At 44.0% G+C, this 27,317-nt stretch overlaps 1 protein-coding gene across 1 annotated transcript in view; it reads left to right on the top strand.

Moving 5' to 3' along the window:
- Positions 1-27,317, top strand: part of GAP43 (growth associated protein 43) — a 59,223-nt gene that overhangs the window by 18,443 nt on the left and 13,463 nt on the right. Inside the window, exon 2 of the mRNA XM_032679614.1 lies at positions 11,683-12,310. Within this exon, the coding sequence (XP_032535505.1) occupies positions 11,683-12,310 (628 nt within the window). The remainder of the gene's footprint in view (positions 1-11,682; positions 12,311-27,317) is intronic.

The raw sequence follows: 27,317 nt of genomic DNA, 5'->3' as shown, positions 1-27,317 counted from the left end.
AAATTTTAGATAGATAATCATTCACTATGGTGGAATTTGCATGATTTGTGTCTATTTTCATGACTGAGGGACCAGTTCATCTGAAAAGTAGAGTGTAATTAATTACATAATATCCAGATCTACCTTATGTGGCCACATAAGGTAGACATTTTGCACACCATAATCTTTGTGTCGTTTGGGCAAACCTACGATTTACTTGACTCCAATGATGTGTCTTATGAAGGACTTAGTATTTTTAATGTTACTGGGTTAATAAATTGGAGTGGCAAGAGCCAGCCTTGTCCTGAGACTTCCTGAAGAAGAAGAAATTATGTCTTTCTACCAAGAAATGGCACTATATTTTTTGTGGTGCTAGAAGAAAGCAAGCTGGCTCCTGTAGTATCTGAATTGTTTTTCCTCCATAAACATAGTATCTGAATTGTTTTTCCTCCCGTTGCTTGTTTTGCCCCTTTCTCTCCCACACCACAAGGGAGATCTCTCCCAGAGATGTAGAAATAGTAATGGTTGTCAACATTATAAATCCTTATGTATTTGGTTCTTCTTCCTTCATCCTGAAGCTCACCATTAGGACAATGGAAACTCTTGGAGAACCTCTGGAGAGTGTTTGACATTCTTCCACTTCATCTTACCTGTCCTAGCTGCTCCAACTTCTTGACATCCTCGGAAAACTCCTAAATATGCTCAATAGCATTTGGGGGAGGCTGCAGGAAATGGAGCAGTCAGACTCAGGGCAGTGTTTAAAAATCTGTGTGGATTGCTAACTATCTATAGGACACTTGGCCATTCATAAGTTTCCCTAAGCTTTTTTTTTTTCCTTTTCTTTTTTTTTTTCCCCCTGAGCGCTTAGCTATTTGCAGCTCCACCTATTTTCATGGCTGCAGCTTTTCCTACTGCCTTTGGGAGTCTGATCCACACATTGATTTATTTTTAGCTGTATTGCTAATTACTATTTTAGTAAGTAGAGTGTTTCATTACATTATTCATTAAAGCTGGAGAGACATTTTAGTAATTTCTCGGTAGAACAAATGTAAATTCAGTAACCAAAGTAAGATCTCTGAGTAGGGCTTAAGAGGACTAGGAAGAGTGATCTGACAAAGAGGGATAGTATGACAGGTGAGAGCTATTGATATATGAAGGAGTGTTACTAAGAAAGCAGAAACAAGCTGATCTTGGCACAGATAAGATGCAGGGGGCTGGCCAAAACTCTAGGAGGAATTCTTTGGTTTATCAAAGGAATAAACTGCCAGAGAAACCCAGAGAATCATCTTTGGGGGAAATGTCCAAAGACTGGTAAAAACCACTCTTGCTGTGTGGGTTAAAGACGAACAAAAGCAGCCCTGCTGCACTGTACAGGGTGGGCCTAGAGGACCCTGGAGATTTCCAGTTATTTCCTCTTCAGTGTGTGACAAAGCTGCACAATGTGAATTCCTCTTACTAACAGAAGAGAAAACACTGCCCGTTTTCTGGTGTTAGATAGTCTGTGCAAACTTCCCAGTACTTTCTGTCTGGCTTTGCATAGGATCCTGGGGGAAGAAGATTCCTCTTCCAGAAATTCATAAGTCCTTCTCAAGATGAAAACTATTTCTGTATCACACCTGCAGCAGATCAGAAAAAAAAGTGGAAGGAGCTCTGCACACCTTGTCTGCCCAGCCTTGTCCTTATCAGGGGATCCTTTTTCCCTTGACTTCTCTGCCAGGGGGCTGCTGAGTAAATCCCCCACAGGTGGGTCTCCAGGGGTGCCTGGATGTACAGTACAGTCCTGCTACAGATGCACCAGACACAGAGTCATCTAAACTGTGTGCCTGGGGAAAACACATCACAATGTGCAGTGCTTTGAGGATAATGACATGCTTCCTGATTGAGGAATGGAAAAAAAGACAGAAAACTTTAGGACCAAGATGTTTAAAGCTTATTAAAGCCTTTTTTTAATAACAACTTTTAGATGGAAATCCCAAGGAGTGAAAAAATTGAAAGAAAAAACCAGCTGTCCTGCAGCAGGAAGATTAGGAGAAGATCTGGGTGACTATTTAAATGTGACTGTGATATACTAGCCCTTTTAAGTGGCAGATCCAAACACTTGTGGCAGTTTTTCCCTAACACAGCTATTCAACATGTTCCCTTTGGCTGGGGGTCTTTATAGAACTAACTTAACAGGGTCCACAAAGAGCCTTTTGCAGCATGCACTGCAGGCTTGCCTCTCCCCTCTCTCTTTTTCTGTAGGGTTGAATACAGGAAAGGAGCAAAGTAGGAAACAAAATGGCTCAAAGCCACATGTGCATTTCCCATAGCTCAGTGCCAGTCTCTAGAATAAGTGATTAAGCCCTGGGGCTACTGGGTCTGTGTCCAGCTGCCTGTGGCCCCAAAGGATCTTTCCATTCAAAACCATGCCTGTACTCTGGTGACAACACTACCTGAAAGGTGGGAGAGGGGTATGGCACAACATCATGTCTTTGACACTGTGCCGCTCAGGAGTCACAGCTGCAATCACAGGCCTGATTCATCAGTTTTACAGACTGTGGAAAGTACTGAGGTTACAGAAACTGGGCACGTTCTCAGGTGCTCAAGCCCAGGTTCTTGGGTAAAAGAAGCTGTGTCATACAGGTCCCCTCTGGAGACCTTTCAGGTTCCAGCAGACATGTAACCTGACTTTGAGGATGTTCTCATCCTGCACTGACAGGAGGAAATAGATAAGAATACAGCTTAAGTATTGCACAATGCTTTAGTTAGCTACACAGCATGTATTTGAGGCTCTTTCAATGCTATAAATACAAATTCAATTGGGTTCATAGTTCTTCTGGAACTTAACAATGTATCCTCTTGCAAGTTGTGTGGAGCATCAGACCACAGAGGTTTTGTAAAATACATCTCTAGTAAAATGTCATTGAAATCAATGAATTTATGCTCCATTTTCATTTTCTGACATTACATTTGGCATTGGACTTCCGATAAGATCTCAGTACAACTGTTAACATCCGTATCTTACCCGCTGCTTGTGGGGAATTCTTGACGTGCTGTCATTAGTCTATCAGCCACCTTGTAGAAGATCTGTGGAGCAAACATCAGCACCGATGGTACCACTGAAGTAAAGGTGGGTGGAGAGAATATCCAGGACAAGACAGAGGAAAAAGTACATTTGGATGCATGAGGGCAGTCTCTGGGTCAGCTAAGCCCAGATGGGCATGAAGATCTGCAACACAAATCAATAAACTGAGTTTCTATGAAGATCAGAACCAGCACTCAACACCCTAATTCTCTGCCTCCAGCAGCAAGGCTGCCTCCCTGTCCTAGTGAAGCTGGACCTGATTGTAGCAGGGTCAGGAAATCCCATGGAACAATAAGCAGAGCCAGTAGAGCCAATCCTAGCTGGTAAGGAGAGGCCATACCACTGAGACCTGTTGAATCCATCAGAACCAGAAGCTGAGAAGAAGCCAGCTGTCCCAGTGAGGAGATAAGATTCTATACCAATAGGTAGAAGCCTGTGCTATGGATTCCTGCTCTTTGCAGATACAAGATCCTGGTACACAGAGAGTTCATCTGCAGTGGGGATATGGGATTGGTCTATCTGGAACAAAAGCTGAACAGGTTATGAGAGAGGATATCTTAGGTGGAGCTGTTTTAGAGCCAGTTTATCAAATTCCATAAACCCACAATATTGTTTACCTGGGTTTTGCTGGGGGCAGCTCTGATGATTTGAAAGATTGTATGGTGCTACTTGGGGGATGGGGGAGCTGTTGGCTAAAGGTGGTATATGGGTTTAGGCTCTCTTTCAGGAGACTAGAAAAACAAAAGAGGAAGGTCTTACCAGGAGGTTAACAGAACAGTAAGAAAGGCAGTACTTACTTTACTGGCCTTGCCAGATCCCAGTCAAGAATCCTGGTTGCTACCTTCTTCAGTTCACCTTGTAATTTTGGGTGGGATATACACCCCAGTCCCTCCTGAAGTTTAACTGCTGTATGTCACAGAGGGCACAGGTAGCAGCCACAGGGTTTTATCACAGCAGTAGCTACAGTTCAGGAGGAGAAACACTTTTTCTTCTTTGTGCAGGTGCTAGTTATAAAGCAGTGGTGGGTGAAAGGTCCTGTAGAACATCACTGTCCAGATGCCCTATGGAGCAGAAGTTCATTGTGGAGCAGAGCGAAAAGACAGACAAGACTGGTGCATAGTCAGAGCATTTTCCTCATTGAAGCCTTTGTTGACATGAGCATGGCTGATGGGATGGTCTGTGATAATTGAACAGGATATTCGTGAGAGCACCTTGCCTCCCCTGCAGCACCACAGCAAAACTTCAGGTTTCAAGGGCAGAGTAAGCACATTGCCCTTCCCATTTAGTAGGGTGACACAGAACTACAAGTAAAGGCACATGAAGGACAGGGCGGTGAGCACAACATCACCAAGGGCAAGTCCTGCCTGACTAATGTAGTGATTTTGAATGATGGAGTGACTACACCAGTGAACAGGGGAAGGGCCACAAATGTCATCGCAGATGTCATCTATCTGGATTTCTTTAGGGCCTTTAACACAGTCCCCCATAACATCCTTCTCTCTAAATTGGCAACATAGATTTCATGGGTGGATTCTTTGGTGGGTGAGATATTTGTTGGACAGTTGCATCTAGAGGGTAGTGGTCAACAACCTGGAGTCCCAGCAGACACTGATGACAAGTGGTGTCCTTTAGGAGTACCTATGGGGACCAGTGCTATTTAATGTCTTCCTCAGTGACACAGACAGTGGGATCGAGTGCACCATCACCATGTTTGTAGACAACATCAAGCTGAGTGGTGCGGTTGAGATGCCTGGAGGACAGGATGCCCTGTGTTCCCATGGAGGGAATGGGGTTGGAGCAGGATGCAAGCTGCTGCTTCTTGTGCAAGTGATTCTGGAGACCTTGCATAAGCCTGGACTCTGGGGAGTCTCAGCAGCTGTCTGGCCTAGATCTCAGGGAAGCAGTCTGAGCAGTAGATTAGCCTCTGTTCCTTGCCTGCAGATAGATCAAAAGCAAATGTGTCCAGCTCTCATGAGAGCAAACACTCTGAGCCACCAGAGGTTAATAACAATTCCCTGAAAATTTTTGTGGAGTCCAAAACTAAGCAAGCAAGGCAAAAAAAAAAAAAAAAAATGAGAATGAGAGAGAAAAGGTGGGGAGGGAGAAAGATTGATAATTCTGGGTTTAATTACCTGCTCATGGTCAGCAGACCATGAGATTCAAAGTCTGAATGTACTACTTCAATATAATCCACATAGCAGCAACCTTCCTTTTCCAAACTGACCCAAACGAACCACATAGTTCGAGCTTAAATAAAATTTCTCTTCAGTCCAGTGACATCCAAGGTTGCATTTCTGTCTAAGCATATCTGCATCAGAAATCACATATTTGAATGAAGTCTTCTAATCAAAGCATAGTTCAAAGGAAATTTTTCACCTGTTCCTTTTGCTGAATTTCTTCAATGCAAGCTATATTGGGAGTAGATTTATGCTGTTAGCTTGGATACCTTCCTGCCTCCTTTCTAGGCTTCGATCCCTTTATCTGAATGTCTGCTGTCTGGCTCCTTCTGGAGTGACACACATATTTCCCTCCAAAACGGAGACTGGCACAACTGACAGTACAGTTTGCACCAGGATCCAAGCTCAAGTAAGAGCACAGATGTTAATTGTGCCAAACACCCAAGACCTTCAACACAGTCCACAAAGACCTTGTGCCCCCAGTGCCCTCATACCCCAGAATATGCACACACCTTGTAGCAGCGTCAGGGTAGTAGATGACACCACGGTGAACCACCAACTTGAGTGGTGAGAAACAGAGTGACAAACAGAATGGAGAGTCGCAAAGTGGGTGAGGGGAGTATCATGAATTTATTGAGAAGGCACGCTGGAAATATCTAAATAGGTGTAGTTTAGATTATCTTCTCTTCTCAGTCTCTGTACATGAGCGAATAACATCCATCCATCTGCCTGACCATCATTATCTTATTCCATAAAATATAGGGGAAATTTCCAATACGTAAGAGGATCTTGCAGAGAAAAGGGTGGAAACTCCACTGTTGGAGGATTTGAAACTGGAGAGCTGAAATCCTGCTAGTTATACCCTGGGGAGCAATCCTGCATAGGACTTCAGAGGGATGAATTAACCTTTTCTTTCTCAAGGGTGTTTTAACCACCATCACTATAGTCATCCTGGGAAAAAAAGGAACTCTGTTTGTTTCCTCACCTTGCAGACAGGTTGTGCTGACAGGTGCCATCCTCTAGCCTGGTGTCTTCACACCATTTAACTGGGTTAAAAAAAGCTGTCCTGTGTGTTAAATTGCTTCCTCACTTCACAAGGCGTGAAAACCTTTTCTCTCTCTCACGTGTCCATGCTTCACTCCTTCTGGGGAGACAGCTGGTCTTTTTTATGCTCCTTAAATGCTGTCTCTGAGACAAATCAGGTCATGTAGAGTGAGGCCCACAAAAGACACTGAGGTGACTCAATCCTGTCAAATCAATGGGAGTTGGGCGCCTAAACTTCTTTGTGAGTCTGGGCCCAAGTGACCTTGAGTAACATCAGTGTGAACATACATTGTGCTCTAGTCAGGAATAGAGCACGGGCTGAGATGCACCTTAACCCCACAAATAGCACAGGTGATTAGTTGATTCAATGCTAGTTCACCTAAGTAACTGAAGGAAAGATTTCCACATGTACCTTAGCATAGGTGTCATGAGAAAGGAATGACTTTGGGCCCCTATATCCTTGCATATGGAGAACACAGCTTGTTTGTTTGTTTTCTTAATAGTTGGATATCATATTTCCCTTGGGTTGTGAAGCAAATTATTGATAACTGTCAGTGGTCCAATGGATGTCCAGGCTCTGGCCAGTATTGATGCTTTCTCTGGTGAAAGATGTGTAAGTCCTACATCTGGGCTCGTAGCACACAGTTTTCAGAATACTGGGAGATAGTAATGTGTATTGAAGGGCTCTGGGATTCAGTGTCATGTTCAAGAGGAGTTCCTAACTAATGACAGAAAAGAGCAGGATACCAGGGTGCTGGCTGATAGCAGCCTGATCTTAGGATGAACATTAAGGAAGTTGATACATGCTGTACATTGGAGGGCAGAGAAACACCAGGTAAAGCAGAGCTATAGAGAGGGGCAGAGGAGGCCATATAATATTCAAGGACCTTTTAATGGAACAGCAAATTCTTTTTTGGTCTCTCCATCCCAGCATTCAAAATACAAAACTATATTTTTCCACGGTCAGGCAATGAGGTACACCATGAAAGACAAGTGGAAAAATGTCAGTCAAGGACCAAAGCACTCAGTCCCCTCCTTTCTTTGCCTATATGTGGCTGCAAACCACATGGAACATCTGGGAAACACCTAGTTTCTCCATTTCTCCTTTCCTGAAATATCAGCATGTGAGACATTTAAAAGGATCTGGACATTACAGTAACACTTTCTTAGTTGTTTGCCATAATCTGACCCCCCTGTAAACTGTGAGTTTGGAGACAAAAGGTGAAAAGGTGGCCAGAGATTACAAATCTTCTTGTGGTCATGGCTCCAGGAAATTTCTACATTTCTGGTACCTAAAAACTAACTTCTGCCCTACCTGTGTCTTAAACATTAATTTCTTATCTCCCACTCTCTCAGCTATGTGATAGCAAGGAAAATCTCACTTACAGGAACAGTCTGCCTGGGAAGGGATGTCCTAGAAACCTGGAGGTGTGGCAGACAAGCAGATGGAGATGGTGAGAGGATCATCCCTCTAGGACTGGAAAAATGCTGTGGGCTGTGTAGATTGAGACATAAAAGCCTAACAGTGTGTTTCATAAAAGCAAAGCTTTACACAGTGTCTTCAGTGCGTATGTGAAAATGGTCCAAATAAAAAAATGGACGTTTGACCATGTGTGTCTTTTTATATATCCATTTAGCTCTGTATCCACTAACCTCAGTGATTTCCAGTCCTTCTGCCATTATAGGATCTATGATTTATTTCACACTAAGTGAAACAGAGGACATTTGTTTTGTGTAAAATGGCAATACCTTGCATGTACTCTTACAATATCATGAATATGTCAATATTAAGTATTAGTATGAGTTTACTTTACATATAAGTGTGTAAATGAAGGGGGGATGTGATGGAATACTAATATGTGAAACCTATCCTTGCCAGATCTGGTTCCTATCTGGAAACTCTAGATTCCATACAAACACTAGTAATAATAGTAACTTTATTCTAGCCACAATTCTACAACCAAGATGTCATATATGCATGGATGATAGATAAGAGAGACAGATTCCTTATTTTCCACTGACATGCTTTTGAATTCATCCTTGCAGGGCTGACTCACCCTTTTAGCCTTCCAAGGAAGACAAATTGCTTTCCAGGAGCTTTGCTGTATACAGGTTATTTTTGAGCGCTTCCTTAATTAAGGTTTATCTACTGTGCACATAATCCACAGATAAAAAGCCCTTGGTTTTTCTTTTGTGTGAGCAGAAGTTTTCCCCCAAACGACCTGTTTCTCACCCAACCCATTGTTATACAACACGACACGCATACTATATGGACACCCTGTCCTACCCCAGAAGTAGCTGCAGACCAGTAGCCTGAAAAAAAGTCATTTTTCATGACTGGGATGCTTTCCTGTGGAAGGACTGAATAGAAATGGGATTCCTGAAGACCCAGTTGGCACAAACGATTAGCACATTTCTTTCATCCATGATCTTGAACTCCACCCCTGCCCTAGTCTCATGTTTCTTATTTTTGTGTCTGAAATTATGCTGAAAGCACCCTGTTGGAAATACATTTTGCAGTTGCAAAACTTGGGATCTGGCAAGGACTCAAACAGATGTCACTCCAACTGGAATAAGAGGACAATGATGTAATTGGAATAGCAGAGGAGCCTTTTAACTCTGTTGTGCTTTAGGTGCAGGTGAGAAGTTTTAGTCTGACCTCTCTTAGCAGAAGTGCTCCCCTATTGCCTGCCAGGTCAAGGGCGGGCTGGCAGGTCACAGCTCTCTGTCAGCGCTGCTCCGTTGCTGCCCCCATGGCCTCCTGCTAGCAGTGGGAAGGAGATAAGCCTTCACAGGGCTACGTAGCCCAGGTAACAGGATAACTCCTCTGAAGTCATAGAGTCAGACATGCAGCAGACCAGAATTCCTAATAGCTGTCCTGGTTGGTACAAGAGGTATGTGGGACCCTAAAGCAACAAGGCCAGTGGCAAGAGAGATCTCCCTTCAAGTGGCAAGAGACATCTCCCTTCAGTCAATGGTTTTCATCTTTGTCTAGGGATAAACAATTTTGTCATATTCTCTCATGGTTTTGCAAGAATCAGGCATGGAGACTGGAACTTCAGGGTCTTGTAGTTATGTCTAAATTGTCTTTCCAGCCTCCCAATATTGTGTGCTCCTTGAGACTAGCCACGGTCCTTAGGGAGAGACAGTCAAAGCTAGCACATCTAAGTGTTATACAGTGCTATAAAGGAGTACCTACTCTATCTTCATGTTGCTGTGGCTACGGTGTAGTGCCAGGATACTCAAGATCTCCTTAAACCAGCTAGTTCAGGTATTAGGTTAGGTTGCCACAGCAACACAGGACTTACTGCAATCTGCAAACTTGTGTAAGGAACAAGATGGATGAGCCTGTGTGAGCTCTGCAGTTGGATAGTTTAAAGGTACTTCCAATTTGTTTCCAACCCTCTTGTGCTGAAGTAGTCTGAAAAGTTTACCCCAGATGCTGAATAACAGTGTCAAGTTAGCTATGCAAGAAAAAATATGAATACATGAATGGTTACAGCATGCTAGTGTCTGCATCGTCTTTGCACATAACCTTCTCCTGCTCTCTGACAAGCTGAGACAGACATGAAAGATGACTTTCCATAAGTGTCACTGAATGCACTTGGGGAAGGGTAGACATAATGCTCAGATGGGCCCCTGTGGTTGGTGCAACAACCATTTTGCCCCTGGGCATGGTCAGGAGCACGAGAACTCCTTGTGCAGAATGCGGCATATTGATCTGTTGCCTATTCATTCACAGGCTTACGCCCACTGCAGAAGCACCTGGTCTCACTCTCAGACTTCCTGCTGTGTACAGACCCTCTGCATCTGTGGGGTGGCTCTTTTCCTTGATAATTTCGGACTGCTCGTTCCCTGGCCACCCTACCCACTCCAGGAATGATGGGCACCAGTGGGGTGGGGGATCCTGTGCTCACTGGGGACCCAGGGGAAGTAGTGGGTACCACGTCTGGCATGCCAGTGGACAACTGTTTGGTTCACTGGCACAGCTTTGCTCACACGTGTGTGCCTGACCCTACCTTGTGCTGTGGAAACGACTTTTTCCACTCTGTTTCCCAGGGGTTGTTGCCAGTGTGGCCAGTCCTCTCTCCGGCTCTCCACAGACATGATGTTTGCAGTGGTATATGTGCATGTTGCAGTGGCTTCTTCTCCCTTCTTCCTGCCTCACTTTTATTGAATGTATTTATAGGCTGCCCTCTCTCTCTGCTCTTCTGCTCCGGAGCCTTTCCCCAGATGGCACATCTTGGTTGCAGTGGCCAAGGCAGTGATTCCCTCTTCCCATCCAGAGTAAAACTTCTTTCTCAGCCAGTTTGTTTTCTTTGTTTTCTGACCTGAGCCAGTGTTGGAAAACAGGTGCAGACAGCAAACAGGCCAGTGGCTCGGCTTCCAAGTAGGTCTTTTGAATGCTTCCCAATGGGAATATTAATAGAACAGTGTCCTTTTATCAATATGCAGCTGAGATGTTACTTGCCCAAGGGCTGCTAAATTATTGGGGTGAAGAATGGTATGTTCTGTAGATTCAGTGGAGGTTTATAAGCTGAGCATTATCTCTCTGCAGCAGACCAGCATAAGGCAGAGGCTCTGTTTTGGTCCCATTTAAAACTCTAATGCATGATTTAAGTCTAAAAAACACAGGGAATGCCTGTTCTTTTTTACAAGGCTGAATTTCACCCAATAGTCAGAGAAATAATAATAGTCTGCTGAAATTGGAAAGACTGATATTAATCTGCCTATTAATCCTTCAGTGAAACCCTGAGCGGAGAGCAAAGCCAAAGTGCTTGGAGTGCTTGCAGGCAGGGTGTTTATGAGGAGTATATCCTGTGAATATCTGTGTGTGTCTGACAGCACATAACTGCAGTGGGGAGGGCAGCAATACTGTTCTCTGTTGGCAATCCTGAGCCAAAAAGCTATAAAAAACAAAGCACTTGGTGTCATTAGAGTCACACACCTGTGAAACAAGGTGTCATTAAAAAGAAACACAGAAGGCAAAGGTGGATTTGGAAGGACTGTGAAAATCCCCCTCAGGAGAGTGTTCTGAAAATGATTAGGGGAAGAAATTGGTGTATTTCAAAATGGATGGGAAAACAAATCATGGGAATAGAGACAACCCATCTGGTGCAAGCATTTCCACACAGCCAAGATGCTCTCAGCATTGCTGACGGAGATGATGAGGTGCTTTAAATTCCTTTTACAAACCTCCGGCTGGAGGTTTGGCTGGAGACCTAAGTCTGTCCAGCCTTAGCATGAAATCAGAGCCACCTGGCTCCAAAACCATACTAAATGGAAAGGCTGCTTTGAAACTTGTCACAGGTTAGCAGGAGGGGAAGGTGGGACATTCCCAGTAAAATCAGTGATACATCTGGAGAAATCTTATCTCCCTTTTTCTCCTCTGCCCTCCTCCCTTGTTCTTCTTCAAAGGTTGAAAAAAATGAGGATGGAGACCAAAAGATCGAGCAAGATGGCATCAAACCAGAAGATAAAGCTCATAAGGCAGCCACCAAAATCCAGGCCAGCTTCCGTGGACACATAACAAGGAAAAAGCTCAAGGGGGAGAAGAAGGGAGATGCCCCAGCATCTGAGACTGATGCTGCCGACAAGAAGGAGGAAGGCCCTGCTGGTGGAGCAGCCGAGAACAAAGAAAGCGAGGCTCCCACTGCCACAGAAGCAGCCGCCGCTGACAGTGCCCAGCTGGAGGAGGGCAGCAAAGACAGCAGCGCGCCAGCAGAGGAGAAAAAAGGGGATGGAGCCGCTGACACGGGCTCAGAGCAGCCAGCCCCACAGGCTGCCACTCCTGCTGCATCCTCAGAGGAAAAGCCCACTGCTGCCACTGCCCCCGAAAGGGAAAGTGCCACTAAAGCTTCCACTGATAACTCGCCGTCCTTGAAGGCTGACGAAGCCCAAGACAAAGAGGAGCCTAAACAAGCCGACGTGCCTGCTGCTGACACCACTGCCACCACCACCCCTGCCGCAGAGGATGCTACTGCCAAGGCAACAGCGCAACCCCAAATGGAGACAGTGGAGAGCAGCCAAACCGAAGAGAAGACAGGTGAGTGAATGCCTCCTTGGGGAATGGGCCCCTTCAGAAATGGATACCTCCCTTGGTCTGTTGGGGATGCAAAGTTGGCCAGCAGGAGCTGGTGCAGGGATTAGACTGAGAGTTAACAAGGGAATTCCCTTGCTGGGTTTTAGGGGTGGTGGGAGATGAATTTTCTTGCTTAACACCCTCTTCCTTGCTTCCTGTCAGCTTTTAGAAATATTGCACCTCCTGTCAAAGTTCCTGTTCCTTTAGATAGAGGTGCCATCCAGGCCTTTTTTCATGGTGGCAGGAGAGTGTCAGCCAGCTGGGCGGCTTGGAGGAACTGGAGAGAGCTCCCCAAGCTCTGCATATGCTAAAAATAGTGATGAGCTCAGACAGCTCCAGAGGGGCAGCAAAACAGCCTGAGCTGATATCAGCTCACTGGAGGCTTCTAACTTGAGCTGAAAATCTCACAAGACCACATCTCTCTCATACTGCAGGAGGCCATTTAGCCTTGCTGGTGGAATGGTCAAGAAGCACTCAAAAGAGTCTTTCTTCCATGTGCTTGTGAATGGGTGATATTCTTAGTAGAACCACCTTCTAGTCAGTAACATCATTTTATCAGCAGTGCTTACGGTTTCATCCACATCAATCCCTCGAGCCTCTCTGCTTGGAGAAGCCCATGACAGCCATGCTTGCATGAAGCTTTTACACATGTCAGCTGGTTCAGACTCATATAGTAAGAGGATCAGGTGGGGAAAGGGAAGATTAAAGGCCCTGACAGCTCAGTGAGGACAGAAGAGAGGGTTGAATGCCAAGAGTCACTCTAGGAGGTGTTTTCAACTCTTTCCCCTTAGAAGGGGTGAAAAGTTTCAAGAGGCAAAAGTGGGCATTTTTGACAGAGGTATACTGTTTACAAACCCTAAAGAAGAGTTCGTTTTGAATTGTAATACTGAGCTGGGCAGAAAATGAATCAAAGAACTGAAAATATTGTTCTTTCTTGTTCTTTACTTTCCTTATTTTGTCAAAGAAAAATAACATAAACAACAAAAAAAAGGTTAGATTGGGTAGACACCACATGAAAAGCAGTTAAGAGGCCCTGCCAAGGAAAACTGACCTCCACATTTATGAAACACTCAGTTGTACAGGGAATTCTGCATTCATTAGCTTTTTGGGGGAAAATGTAGCATAGCATCTTGGTATTCATAAACAGCCTGATGTAAATTTTAGAGAGCCTCAGCATCCAGTCTTGTACTTATTGATGTTTCTCCATAATTTCATTTGGTCCACTACTTCTCCTCCACAAATTACAACTCCCACTCTCTAATTAGACTTTCAAGCTTCATAGCTAACCCAGGGCTTCCGGCTACTGTATTCCTGATCAATAAAGTGGAGGCATAGGAAAGAACAGATATCCAAAAGGACAGATTAAGTACTGGGAGAGGAACTCATGCAGAACATTTATGATTTAAGGTATGGGCAAGGGGAGCAGCCTTCAAGAATGTGAGTCTAAACTGATTATACACAACTACAAAAGGGTTGTTGGTTTTACCTCTGCACATTTATAAGTTCCTAGAAATAAGCCTTGAAATTGCATTGTCCTTGTTGGCTTTTTGGTCTCCAGGTCTCCAGCTCTTTGTTCTTACTTTGTGTGATAAGTTGAGTGGAAACATAAATGTCATGTCATTTGTGAAATATAATTTGGAATGCTGCATGCTGTACTTGTGTTGGTTTTATACTTACCAAAGGTATAAACATCAATGGCAAAACCAGAACAGAGTGAATCAGTGTTTTGGGGTCCTCTGTACAGAGGATAATGAATGTTAATTACCTTTTATTTAAGGTTTAGGGTTGCCTTATTCCTAAACAGGAATGATTCTGCTTTGAGTTAACATTCCATTTTTACTCAGATTAATCTGCTCTAATTGATAGAAGTAGGAAAATTATAGTAGCGGGCTACTTCATTTGCTTAATTTTACCTGTTTTGAGTTGCCACTCATCAAAGAATGGTTTATTTCTATGCAGTGTTCTGAATAATTTACAGATATCTTCCCCATGCTCCTGTTGGCTTTAACATCATTTGAAGTGGCCAACCATTCACGGCCACATTATTTGAAGTGGCCATTTAAATGTATGATTTAATATGCATTTGCACATGATACTATTACTTATGTAAATATCTATCCAACAGAATAAGTTGGAAAATCTACAATCAAATATATATTTAAAAATGAGTTTTCAGTGGTTGAGTGTTAAAGACCAGTTTCTGCATCTATTTATACTTATTCAGTATGCATGCAGTAATACTCAAGCTTAGCAATGTTTGCAGAAAGCAAACAGGAAAGGTATGTGGCCAGAGTCAAGCTGATAGCCTCTTTAAAATGTTAATGAATATAGATTTTTTTTTCCTGAATTCCTATTCCAGTATGATATCAGCCTTCCAGTCACAAACCTGAACAGCTGGCTAAGTGTCCCCAGAGTCATTCAGGAAAGAAATGCAAAAAGATTAGATAGTCTTCTTGTCCATCTCCCTGAGGATGCAGGGCTGTGCTCTGCAATACACTCTACAGCACAGTGTTCACAATAGTAAGAAGCTGCTACTTCCTTAAAGAATATTCCTCTAAAGAACATCATCACATTACAAAAGTACCCACAGACAGGAAATATTTCCTTACAGAAAGCCTATAATTTCTTTTTTACTATCTTCATCCTATTACTCCCTCTCATCTCTTTAAACCTCTCTGTTTCTCTCCTGCTACTTACTCTTTCCATAAAGACATTTGCCGTGTCTTGACCTTTCTTCCAGACATCCCCCAGCAAATGCAGCACTGGTAGTTGCTGGCATGGCTGTGATGGTCATTCATGAAAGAGGGAGGGCTACCAAACTTCTGCCACTCCAGCACTCCTGCAGCCTGGGGACAGATCCTCTTTCAGCTTCATCAGTCCCCTTGGCTTTCAAAGGTCATCTCTTATCATTTCTGTGATCGAAGACTGGCACAGTAGTATGCAGTATGCAGGCTGCCAAAAATAAATCAAATTGGCTCCTAGCCAATGTCATCAGTTGGCTGGTTGCCATGGCATGCTTGGCTGCTACTACCATGAGGTGTGCCGACCGTGCTACTTCTGTGCAGCGACGTTCACCTGCCTTGAATTTTACTACAGTGGCTGTATTGTGTTATCTGTGAATACCTTCCCCAGTGCAAGCATGAGCAAAAGGCAAGGGCATTTAATTTATATCCAGAAGAGATTTTTGCCTTTGTCTAAGGGCCAGACAAAAAAAAGAGAGGAATAACTAGCCTGATAAAGACGAGTACAGTTATAAATGCTTAATATTTAATGTTTCTGAAGTGGGGGAAAGATGGAGTGGTTCCTTGTACCAGTGAGTAGTTCCCTTTACAGCTCTCCTTGTTATTCAGTTCCACGTACTCTATCTGTTGGTAATGGCTTAGGAAATGGCTTCAAGCAACTGTCCTGTATCCAGTATTAGTTGGTCTGGAACCACAGGCATTTCCAGTTGTATGGTAGGGCAGTTTCTAAGCAATCCTCAATGTACCAAAAAGTAGATGGAAAAAACAGATGAATTCCAACCTGGGTAAGGCATGAAAAGAGTCAGTGGGCTTTGTCCAGTGGCAATGAAGGATTGATACAAGAAAGGCAATCTCTTAAACCTCTTCACAGTTTTTCGTGGATGAATAGCATGGCAAAAAGTTGTCTTCTCATCTGAGCTTCCTTGTCAAGACTTAAGTTTATGGGTTTTCTTGTTATGATCCAACCTTTGCCTCTTTGTGTTGGTATTATGCTTAGAGAGGCTTGCTTATATGCCAATCTACTCACTAGGATAAAATTCAAATGTGATGGGGGCGAATTTATACATATGGATGAGGAAGTGAGACTTATTTTAATCTAGGTTTCATTGGCTTAAATCCAGAGAGTCTCCATCAAAGTTACCAAAAAGAGGCTATGTTAGCGCAGCTTTGAAGTGAGATCAGCATCCAGCATAGCAGACTATGGAAGAAGATGGGCTACTATGTACTTTACGGGGAGGAGAGGAGGTGAATGTCACACAATGTTAAATTCTCTTTGTACTTTCACAAGTTTTCGAGTTTCACCTCCAAATTTGGCTGGCTCTTACATCAAAAGCACTCTCATTTTGTCAGGTAAGAACACAACAAAGCCCAGGAACGTGAAAGAGTAAATTGTGCCTAAGGAAATAAATGGATCTTCTTTTGTTGGGAAATGAAGAAGAATGCTTTTTCCTGGTCGATGAAATAGCTTTACAGTGGAGAAGCTTCACAGCTGAAATGAAAATCAGCCAGGTGACAATTGCTTTGCATATAAGCGGACCAGCAGTTCCCCCCGGGGCCCTGCATCCTGCAAGCAAGGAGCACTGGGAGGCACAATCTTCACTTCATTTCCTTAGAGGAAACAAGTCCCTATGGATCCTTTTTCATGGTTTAGAATTGAATCAGTTCTTTGTTTTCAGTTCAATCACCATATTGGTGAAAGGACAATACTTGCTGCACTTAGGGAGCAGTGGCTGTACAAAGACACTGTCTATTGTCTTGTACCAGCTAGAAGGTACAGCCTAAGCAAGAGGATTGCAGTTGTATGACTTGGAATTTCAGTGTTGGCCCATGGGTAGCTGGCATGAGGCAGAACAACCTCTCTGACATTCCTGTTTCATGGAAGCTTATCTCTGCTGCTGCACCTGGCAGCCAAGGAAAGCAATGCAAATACAGTAGTCTTCCCATGACTGCCCCAGAGGGAACAAATCTAAGCAAGGATGCCAGCATTTTCTTGTATGCAGTACTACTCCAGTAACAAAGTAGGAATATAAATAAAATTTAGATTACTTGACACATGGTGGAGTATGAAGTGTATGTCTAGTCCTCAGTTGCTCTGAAATTTTTAATCTTTGCATTGTGTCTACATGGGTATAAGCATTGTGTAGGTATTTCACAGCCAGGTTTGCATTGGTGCAAATAGCCATGTGAGGGGCAGGGTCAGAAAAGTGGAATGTCACAATTTTCCTACACACAGCATGCTACAGGTGCAGGATTTCCTCCTCTGTTGCAGTGAAATACTGTCTCTTGTCCCATATGTGCCTCAGGTGTGCTGCTTCCTAATGAGATGCAGCTTGCCCCATATAGGTGGGAACTGTACTAGTGGGCTAGTGGTGAAGCAGCACTTGATCTCTTTTAATAAAATCTTAGGTGACACTAAGCATATTTACTGATGAAAAGGTGTGGGCTGACTCTGGATAAGGCCTCTTGAGGAAAGAAGGTTAACCACTCTTGTACCAAAGAAGTTACAGTTCTTTTGGAGCCTCAGTAAGAAATGCATGGACACTCAAGGCTGGTTTACTGGGTTATTTTGAGAAGGGTGCAAATTACAGAAAGGGTGACAGCAGTCTTTCATCCCTTATGATGCTGGGAACTGCAGCTGTTGCAGTATCAGACAAGCCCCTCCTCATTGATCATGGCATGCTGCACAGAGTTCCTGTTCATGGAGAGGGTTGGCCAGCCTCACTGTTTTTCGCATCTTTATGGTATTCTTCCAAGAGAACAAAGATATCAGCATTGAGCCTATACAAATCTGAACTTTCTAGATGATATATCAAGGTTTACACTCTTACACATCTTCATAGGAAGGAGCTCCTATGAGCCATACATACAGATGATACTGTTTAGGGCAGTGCATACTAATGTCATAGTATGTGTTCATGTTGTATGGTAGTCACTCATGCTAACATGTGGCTCTCTACAGCTGAGACCAATGGTTAAACTCCACCTAGATTTTGCTCAAAATCACTCTCTCATTACAAGGTTTTTCACGGAGGCTCACTGCATCTGCAGTCAGATCATCTTCAGAAGATGCTCTGAAATCTCTACATGGGAGGAATGCTTTCTGCCATAAATGACAACTAGAATTTCTCCTGAGAAAGGCTCAAATAGCAGACCAGTGAATAATCTATACAGACAATGAAATTTAGGTGGTGACTGTTTGCTGTATCTGCCAGAAGTGCTCTGCACTACTGCCAGTGTCATCTCTTTACACTAGGATCAAGTAGGCTGAACTTTTCAGATAGGTATAAGCTTGCAGAGTATCAGCTGGGATTTACAGCTCCAAGGAGCAGAACTTTAAAAGTAGCAGTACTGACTCTGTAGTACAGATGGCTGCCAAGTGCAGAGGAAGAGGATTTGGAAAGTTCACCAGGTCGGCACAATCAGATTAGTTAAACATTCCTCAAGAGCTGTGTAATACGTGCATTAATACTGGATTATCAATGCCAGTGCAGTGATCACTTCCAATCTCCATGGAAATTCCATGGACTCTGGCAAGGTGAAGTTGTACTCGCAAGGATCCATGCAAATAAACTGGTAGAGAAACATACAAGTTGCCAAGCCAGGTCAGACCTAACATCCATTTATTGTACTTCTCACAGTACCTAGCAAGAAATACTGCTATGGGCAGATCTGGGGTAAACTGCCTCTCTACTACTAGGGCTCATCACTGTCCTCTACTGTCCAGGATTTGGTTTAACAGGTAAAGCATGATGTGTTCTCTCTTTTGATGCTAATATATCATGGCTAGACTTTGCGAACGAAGATTTGGGAAGGCACTATCCACATTTGCTGCAGGCACGCTGGTGGCTTATGAGGCCAATACGTGACAGACATATCCGATTGCAAAAGGCGCAGCAGAAAGATGCTAATATAACTGCAGCATTATATCACATATATACATATATATATATGCACACATATATATATACATATATATATATATATATAGTATCTGATTGACTAAGTGTCAGCAGCTTCCCCAAATCCATCCAACTGTACAATGCCCATAAAGTTCTGTGACAAATTGGCCACCACTGCCTTAAATATCTTTCTGTACTTGTGCCACGTCACAGAAAGAGCAAAAGCTTCTGATAGCCCTCCCTTATGTAATTGATTATTGTATATAGCATGATATAATATGCATTTATGCACAGAGGGCATAGTACCATAGCTCTTGCTGTTCATCTCTTTCATGGAGAAAACAAAAGCAGTGCTTTCAGTTGCTTTTTTATATGAAATTACTCCCATGCTTTTTAGGATCTTTGTTGCTTTTCTCTGCACTCCCTTTAAATCTGTGAATCTCCTTTATGAGATGGAGCGACAGATACTGTTCACACTAGTCCAGAAAAGGCTGTACTTCTATACACTTATTTCCAGGAAAGCAATATTTCTTTCTTTTTCCTTCTCATCCCACTTGTTATGCACAGCAACATCTTTGCCTTTTGAAGACAGCTACCCAATGAGCACTGATGACTGCAGTGACTTGGGAGTTCTCCTCTTTGTAAAGACACTGCCGAAATATTTTATTCAGCCATACGATGATCTGTGAGACTGGGGAGTGGCCAAGAGAGCCAAGGAAAATGTAAGCAGTGGCAGAAGTCTTACAAGTCAAGCCACTGGCATCAGCTCTGTGGAATAGTTTCCACCTCCAGTTCTGGACCTCCAATAGACCTGTGAAAGACCATATTACAGCTGAATTTGAACAGGTCTCTAGACATAATTTATTTCTCAACAGTACACTCATGCTGCATGCTTGACTTAAAGAAGGGCTTCCTTATTCCCTAGCTTTCCTATCTGTTTGTGTTAGATGTCTTTCAGGCAGAAAATAGATGAGACACTTAAAAATAAGGTGTGTGGGAAACCCAAATGATGGAGAGTACTATTATCATGTGCTTAGCTGTTCTCTGAAGGAGAGTCCAGTCTGGTTTTGTGGGTTACCAGAATTGCGGCTTTCTTCCTAGTTCTGTATTCCCTGCTAAAGGCTCCTTTTACATGTCCTTTAGCTCTAATGGCCTGTACCATGTAAAGAGCCTTAGCTGTGTCATCACCAAATGTGAATGTGATCTGTGGAAATGTTTCTTTTTTCTTTCTGTGTCCTTAGTTACATCAGTGTCAGCATGGGACACTGGAACAGAACGGAAGATCTCAGCTGAGGTCCTGGCAGTCAGGAGTCCCTGTTGGACACCTGCCCTTTGCAGGGCTGAGAGTAGTCAGGAAAAGAACTATGGAAAGCTGGACAGTGTCCAGAGATGTAAAGGAAAATGTTCTTCCCCTAATGACCGGAAAAGTGAGACTCAATGCTTCATGCAAATAAGTCTTAGATAAAGGTCATAAGGTCCCAATTATCCACTGTTCAAAGAACCACACACTTTCCAGCTGTACCTTGAGGCAACAGCAAATGAGTCCTCTTTTCATTATGAAAGAAAGCAGAAGGTGGAAGACACTATTCAGCCTCTCCATCTTCCTTCAGGAAAACACTGTAATTGGGAATGCTATTAAAGATAACCGGATATTACCTGTAACCTACAGGGGTTAATGAAGAAGAAAATCTCTCTGACATTTGGACAATGCTAAAGTGGTGCAGTGCTACAGAACCGTAGCTGACAATGCATTGCACGTACCGGGAAAGGATAGGAGAGCAGCACCAAGAGCTGTGACCATTATGCAGAGGATTTCCCAGACTTTGACAAAGCTGTCTTAGCAGCTGTGAAGAAATATTTCAAGGACCTTGATAACCATTTGACTTGATAACTACTTGAAGAGATGGAAGATGGAATAAGGTAGAAGTAATTTAAAGTTGGGGTGGTGGCAAGTACTTTTAAAAAGTACTTTTTAACTGGAGGCATGTGTTGATTTGGAAATGACAAAAGCCTCTAAGAGGGAGGTGTGAATGAAAGCTTGTGTAGACTAGGCCCATAACTAGGTCCATAACTCCATAATTTGTAGTTTTCAAATGATTATAGGACTCCATTCCCTTACTGGTTGTGGGCTTAGAAATGAAAGGATGTGTATTCCAGCTTAGACATCCTGTGTTACCTACTCTACTTATGTATGGCTAGGATTTCACCTGTGATTTCAGCATCGGTGTCATAAGTAATTCAGGGTAATCTTCAGTCATCAGTGCTGAAACAAGGGATATGCCAAAGGAGACCAAATTCTGGGATGGAGCCTACCCCACTGCACTTCATAAAGATGTGTGAGTTGAAGGAGTCTGTGGTCTTATTCTTAGATCTGCTCACAAATGGTCTCACATATGTTTCTTCCCCTGGAAGGGACTCAGTGCAATATTGTTATATTGTTCTTCTGCTTTCCCTTGTTGTCAGAAGAGATGGAAATCCCTCACATTCACAGGGCCTGATCAGAGGGTTGCTGTGAGTTTACCTTCAGTAAGGCTGCTGTAATTTATAGGAGCAGCAATTCTATCTGGCCCTTTGTCTGCATTCTCAGTCCATTACTCAATTGGTACACCAGAGATCCAGATGGTGGAGGAAAGTAATTTCTTTATTGCCAAATACTGAGCAGGGAGTGTCACCTAGATCTTGCAACTCTGTGCCACACCTGCTCAATCCTGCATCTGTCCCATGGAACAGCTCCTGTGTTTAGCACGGACATTCAGAGTGCTGCAGGTTTGCAAGAAGTGAGACTGGTGGGTGTTTGGAAGATGCCTCAGTAGTGCAAACAGTTTCGGCGCGCGCCTTTAAGCTTATCTTTGGGGTTGAAGGTATGTTGCCACAAAGCCGTCCCAACACTGCTGCCATGGCTTTGTTGGGAAGACTTACCAGTGTGGCCAAACATGATGCCAGGCACAGGGACTGAACTTGACATGACACAACCTCTCCCAGACACACCTGAGGCTCACCAGGAAGGCAGGGGGAAGAAACGCACAGCAATCCTGCTGAGCAGGAGACTTTGGCCTCAAGAGACACTAACCCAGCACTGTTCACTGCACTCAACAAAGAGACAGAAAGTGAGAAAGAAAATGTGTCTTTGTCCCTCAAGGTAGAAAACGTTCTTCATGGCTGAAGACAAATGACTGTGAGAAAGATGAAGTCACTGATTTTTACATCAGAGAAGAAGAAAATTCCAGACACTCCTAACTAATGTAGCATACAACTACTTCTTGTCTTCATTTCCAGAGAAACACACACACATGGTTCTCCCAAACAGAGGAGTAAAGTCTTGTTGCAGTTCAAATCACAACAGCGCAGGGCTTCTGAGTCTGCTGGACTGGAATTTTTCTGTGAAACTCTTTTTTTCATTAAAGAACCCTTTAATTTTTCAAATGTAAACATAATATACCAGTACCAGAAATTATGGGATTTGTAGATTAAAGCAGTAAGAACAACCTTTATGTGCTTTTAAAGTAGCTAGCATGTCAGGGTTGGGTACTCCCTGAATGGGACAGAAGACAAGGTGGGGCCATGCCTTATGTGAGGAAGCTAAAATCCATTGAGTTGCTGGACAAAGTTTCCTCTGATCCCTCCTGCTGGAGCTATTCCACTTTGTATAAATTATTTATTATTTGCTGGAGCCAGGACGTGGAGTTTGGTCTCCCCTATTCCAGATGAGTGCATTCACCACTAGTCTACAGAGTCCATGTTTTCCTCTGGCCCAATGAATATTTAATGACTTACGGAAGTGGAACAGCTCCATCAGGAGAGGAAGAGTAAGAGAGACATGTTCATTCATGTGGATATCTCACAACATCGCTCTGTGACCAGTAGGCAAGACCCAAGCCAAGGACCTTGGCAGCAAATAAAATCAGCTGGAGGACCAGGGGAGACAATATGAGCATGAAACGCTGGGGTGCCACTTCCTACGTCTCAGTGCCGTTTCAGAGCAATTTCAGAGCAGCTCAGGACTGCTGAGTTCATGTATCGTACAAGGCCCTCTTCTTGTGACTGCAATTGTCAAAATGATGGTGCCCAAGCCTAAAGTATGGGCTGTTCCACCTTGGCCAAAAACTTAGAAACTCTGCAAATGGGACCTGTGGTAACTCACAGTCTCTGTGGACCTGTGCAGAGCTGAGCTTCATGGCAGACTTTGGCTAAGCAGTGAGATAGTGAAGGAGCAGCTGCTGCTTGGCCCTACAGCTGAGCCAGGGCTACCTTGGCTGGAAGTGTTAGCAAGGGACAGCCGAAGCAGTGCTGAAATGCCTTTCGATGAGGGAGAGAAGCTGTGTTTTTGTAGAGTAGCTCAGCGAAGGGCCATCTTAGCCGCCTGGATACTTTTTCTGCCATAGTGGGCAGTACTGAGGAGCTTCAACTTTGCTGTTGACAATCCAGACACACCTGCTGCTCCGCAGAGGTGATGCAAGCTGGCCATGGCACAGCTGGTTCTGCTCAGGGCATTGGGCTGCCTCTCTGTGCCCCGAGGAGGTCTCTCCAGCATTTGCAGCTGTCCCACTGAATGCTCTCATGTCAAGGCCGAATTCATTAACCGCCTGATTGAGTTGTTATTGTGAAAAGCCAGTTAAACCGAGATGGCTACTGTGGGACAGTCACACTGGTTTGCTTGGCGCAGCACTAAGAGAATTCAAAGACTGGGAAGTCCCTCTCAAACTGGGAGAAATGGCTCTAAAAACTGGCTAAAAAAATAAAAGGGGGAAAAAAAAACCCAACGAAAACCCCCACGACCTCCCAAAAACCAAAAACCAAACCAAAACAAAAAAACCACCACCAGACTACTAAACTTGCCAGATCTGAATTAAAATCAGAATTACTGATGCTAGCTGCTGCCACCTTCACAGGGAAGAGTGGTGCTGGCAATAAGAGCACTCATGAACAGTTTTGCAGGTAGCTCCTTGCTTCCCTCATGCTGTGCAGCTTGGCTCTCTGAAGATGACCAGTGCCAGGCTCAGGGCTGCTCTACACCTCCTTTCCCCTAGAGGTGACCACTTACTGAGCAAGCATCACCACACAGCCCAACCTCCCATCTGAAGTCAAACTGTGACTTTTTACCTCCCAACCCTTAAGCTTTCTCATGGGTACCCAAGGGATGAGGCTACAAACTGAGGAGGATCTGGCCTTTGCAGGATGATCTGGTGAAAGTGTCCACCTGCCCATCCAGTTTTGCAGGGCAGGTGTTGTGACCCTTGATCTTTCTGTCCGTGGAGGGCTGTGATTAAACAGTCCCAGACAGGGGATTTCTAGAAGATGGGAGGGTTGTTCTGCACTAGTAACGCCACTTTGTCTTGTCTTGAAGTGGGGATTTCCCCACAAGTGCTCTTAGTTCAAAATGCCTCTCCATGTGTCTGGGCTCTCAAATCTCCTCCTGTTGAAATGAAAAGCAAAGGCTCCCAGGAGCTTCATTGGGTACAGCATGAAGCCTGAACTGCGTTCTAGAAAGCGGTGTCAGTGTTTCAGTGCCCATTCTGCATAAAACACATTTGGGATTCTAAGGGTGTGCACACCAGCTGTGCTTTTGAGAAATATTAGTAATATCTTTGATGCAAAGAGCTGGTGTTGTTGATGTTGCAACTGCTGTAGACAGTTATCAAGAAGATGGCTGTGGAAGACCTGACAACAGGCACTTAATTAATTTCAGAATCCAATTTACAGAGCCTTGGTGTATGATGATGGACAGAAACAAACTAATGATCTCTAAATGAAATTTCTCCTTCATTTAAACACAAAATGGGAGGATGGCAAAGGGAAGAAAAAGAGACATTTTATGTCCTCTCCTTGATTGTAATTCCCTGCCTTCAGCTAGATCAATATCATTTCTGCTGGAGATGGAGTCTGCCTCTGGTTTCCATGGCAATGTGGTTGTTGGAGGCTTGCAGGCTCCATGAATCCCCAATTTATCAGTCTTCTAGGCCTTAATAATGGAGACCGGCAGTCAGGCAGCTTATGAATGGCACATGTCTTTTGGGCTGGGGGAAGGGAGGCAGGAGCGTGGTTTGTAGTAGGGGCTGCAGCAATTTGTTTTCCTGCCACCGGCAGCTGAAGGGGGAGGAGTACAAGGGGAGGAGCAGTGCATTAATTCTGGATGCACTGAAGGAATTTCTAGACAATTTTGCTGCAATTACGGAAGATTTCCTCCTGTAGTTTCTTTTCTCTGGACAGCTTTGCCGGGGAAGGGGAGGAGAGCAGCCTCACAGCTGGTCCTGTGTAAGGAGGTGGGAGCTGTAGGTGGAGAACCCAAAGGCTCTATCACTCTGCAGGTTTCCTTCCTCTTCTTAACCCTCTTTATTTCAGGATCAGCAGTGCGTGAATGCCAGCAGTCTGCCACAGTTTCAGGTTCATTTTTATCCCCCTACTGATCCTACCACACTTGCCAGGCTGATCAGCAGAGCTGTAAGATGGGCAGACCTCCGAGGACCTGATCTGTCTGTCAAACTTCTGTCACTTGCTGTGCTATTCTCTGTGCATCTGCTAGGCCTCTCCAAATCCAAACCTGCATCCCCAAATGCTGTGACTTTCCTTCCCTGAATTAATTACTTTTCTAGGAATGTCCTGGCTGTAGAACAATTGCTATCAGTCACTTCAATGAGGTTCAATTGGCCTGTATCTACTCAGGGTATTTTCATTTCTTCTTATCTTTCCTCTGATTTTCCCTCTGTAATCTCAGAGGGTAGTCACTCTAAAGAGGCTAAAGAATAAATGAGTGTCTCTTACAAAGACTTTGTTCTTCTGTCCCTTCACATGCCCTCTATTTCTCAACCATCATCCAGAACTTAACCCAGCAAGGGAGAAAAGATGGGTGACTCAAAATAATGCAGTTGCATGAGATGGGGACATCCTGTTTTCCAACACATATGCCAAGAGCAGCTGTCAACTGTTATATTCCACAGCTGGAAGCAAGTTAAAACCTCTATTCAAACTGTTTGAATCACAAGGTATTTAAGGAGTTCAAAAGAGCACCCCTTCTGGTCTTCAGGACCTGTGTGAAATCAACATGGGCAGGGGAGGAGAAGAGTAAAGAATATCTTATGGGTGATTTCTTCTTAGCTTTTCCTCAGGTGAAGTAATGAATGCTTTTCTTCTACCTGCCTTCCTGTGATGGCTCGGGGAGTGTTGCTGAGATTGCTGCACCTCCAGTTTTGGATTGAAATTAGGACTTCATGGAATTTCATAAATAACAGGCCCAAGGCATCACACCTATGAAAGTGTGGCTGAGTGAAAAATGGCTGGTTGAGGTGCTGGAATGAAAAGCCAAGGTGACTCAGCCTCCTGGGTACATCGCTGGCTTTTGTGTGACCATAGCCCAGTTCTTCATACTTTGCTTATTCTAAAATGCAAATAAAAGCTTTTTCTTTCTTCAGTGGGGTGCCACAAGGATAAAATACCCCCATGATTGTGAGTTAGGCTATTGTTGAGGTGACTGACACCATATAAATACTTACATTGCTGGCTGCCTGTAGCATTCTGGGAAAGTTACAAGGGAGACAGCTCTTGATGTTCACAAAGGTATGGGTTCATCCTAAATGTATGATCTGGATATTATATAGTGTTATATCTTATAGGTCTGATACAAACTTGATATTGTACCTAAAAAGACCAGTACACTACCTTGCTGGAAAGTCAAGCAGTGGATAATGAAGAACTGTGGTCTGAGGTGTCTGCAGAGGCATCTTTGATTCTGGGTCACCTTTTGTGGGAGATGAAGGGGCTGGTAGCTTGGAATCGCTCCTGGAGGGAGCCTTTCTGGTTCATCGAGGCAGCTGAGCAACTGATTGTGCATCAGATCAGCTCTGACTCCAGCTGACGGCTGGGGAGACTCTGCACAAGTCACTTCCCATTTCTCCCCTTCCAGGTCCCTGGCTGTGAAGACCATGGAACATTGGTAGTAGTCTGTTGAGGTCACAGCACCTTTCTGCATGGTAGGAAGCCACTCAATACCAGTGTAAAACATCTGCCTCCAAGGCACTCTCATCTCCAAAGAGCTCTTTTACCTTGCCTTTGGCCACTGTACTACGCAGCCTCTCACTTGCCCACCACTTTCTGGTGCAATAAAGCATCCCCACAGAAGCATTGTGACAAATAGCACTATTGGCCAGGTGGGAGCACCCTGTCCTCCCCGGAGCTGCCTTTGCTTGTAGCTGTCAGTGACTGAGAGTGGCATTGTTAAAGAAGATCTCACTGTCTGAAAACCAAACCACTCTGGTAGACTTCTTCCAACCCGAGCTAGATTGAAATTGCCAAGTTATAGGTACAGTACAGGGGAAGTTTGGGACAAAAGTGCTGATA

Source organism: Chiroxiphia lanceolata, chromosome 2, assembly GCF_009829145.1.
Source record: "Chiroxiphia lanceolata isolate bChiLan1 chromosome 2, bChiLan1.pri, whole genome shotgun sequence".
In the NCBI taxonomy this organism is placed as follows: Eukaryota; Metazoa; Chordata; class Aves; order Passeriformes; family Pipridae; genus Chiroxiphia; species Chiroxiphia lanceolata.
The sequence above is the reverse complement of the archived record's forward strand: the minus strand, read 5'-3'. Positions and strand labels throughout refer to the sequence as shown.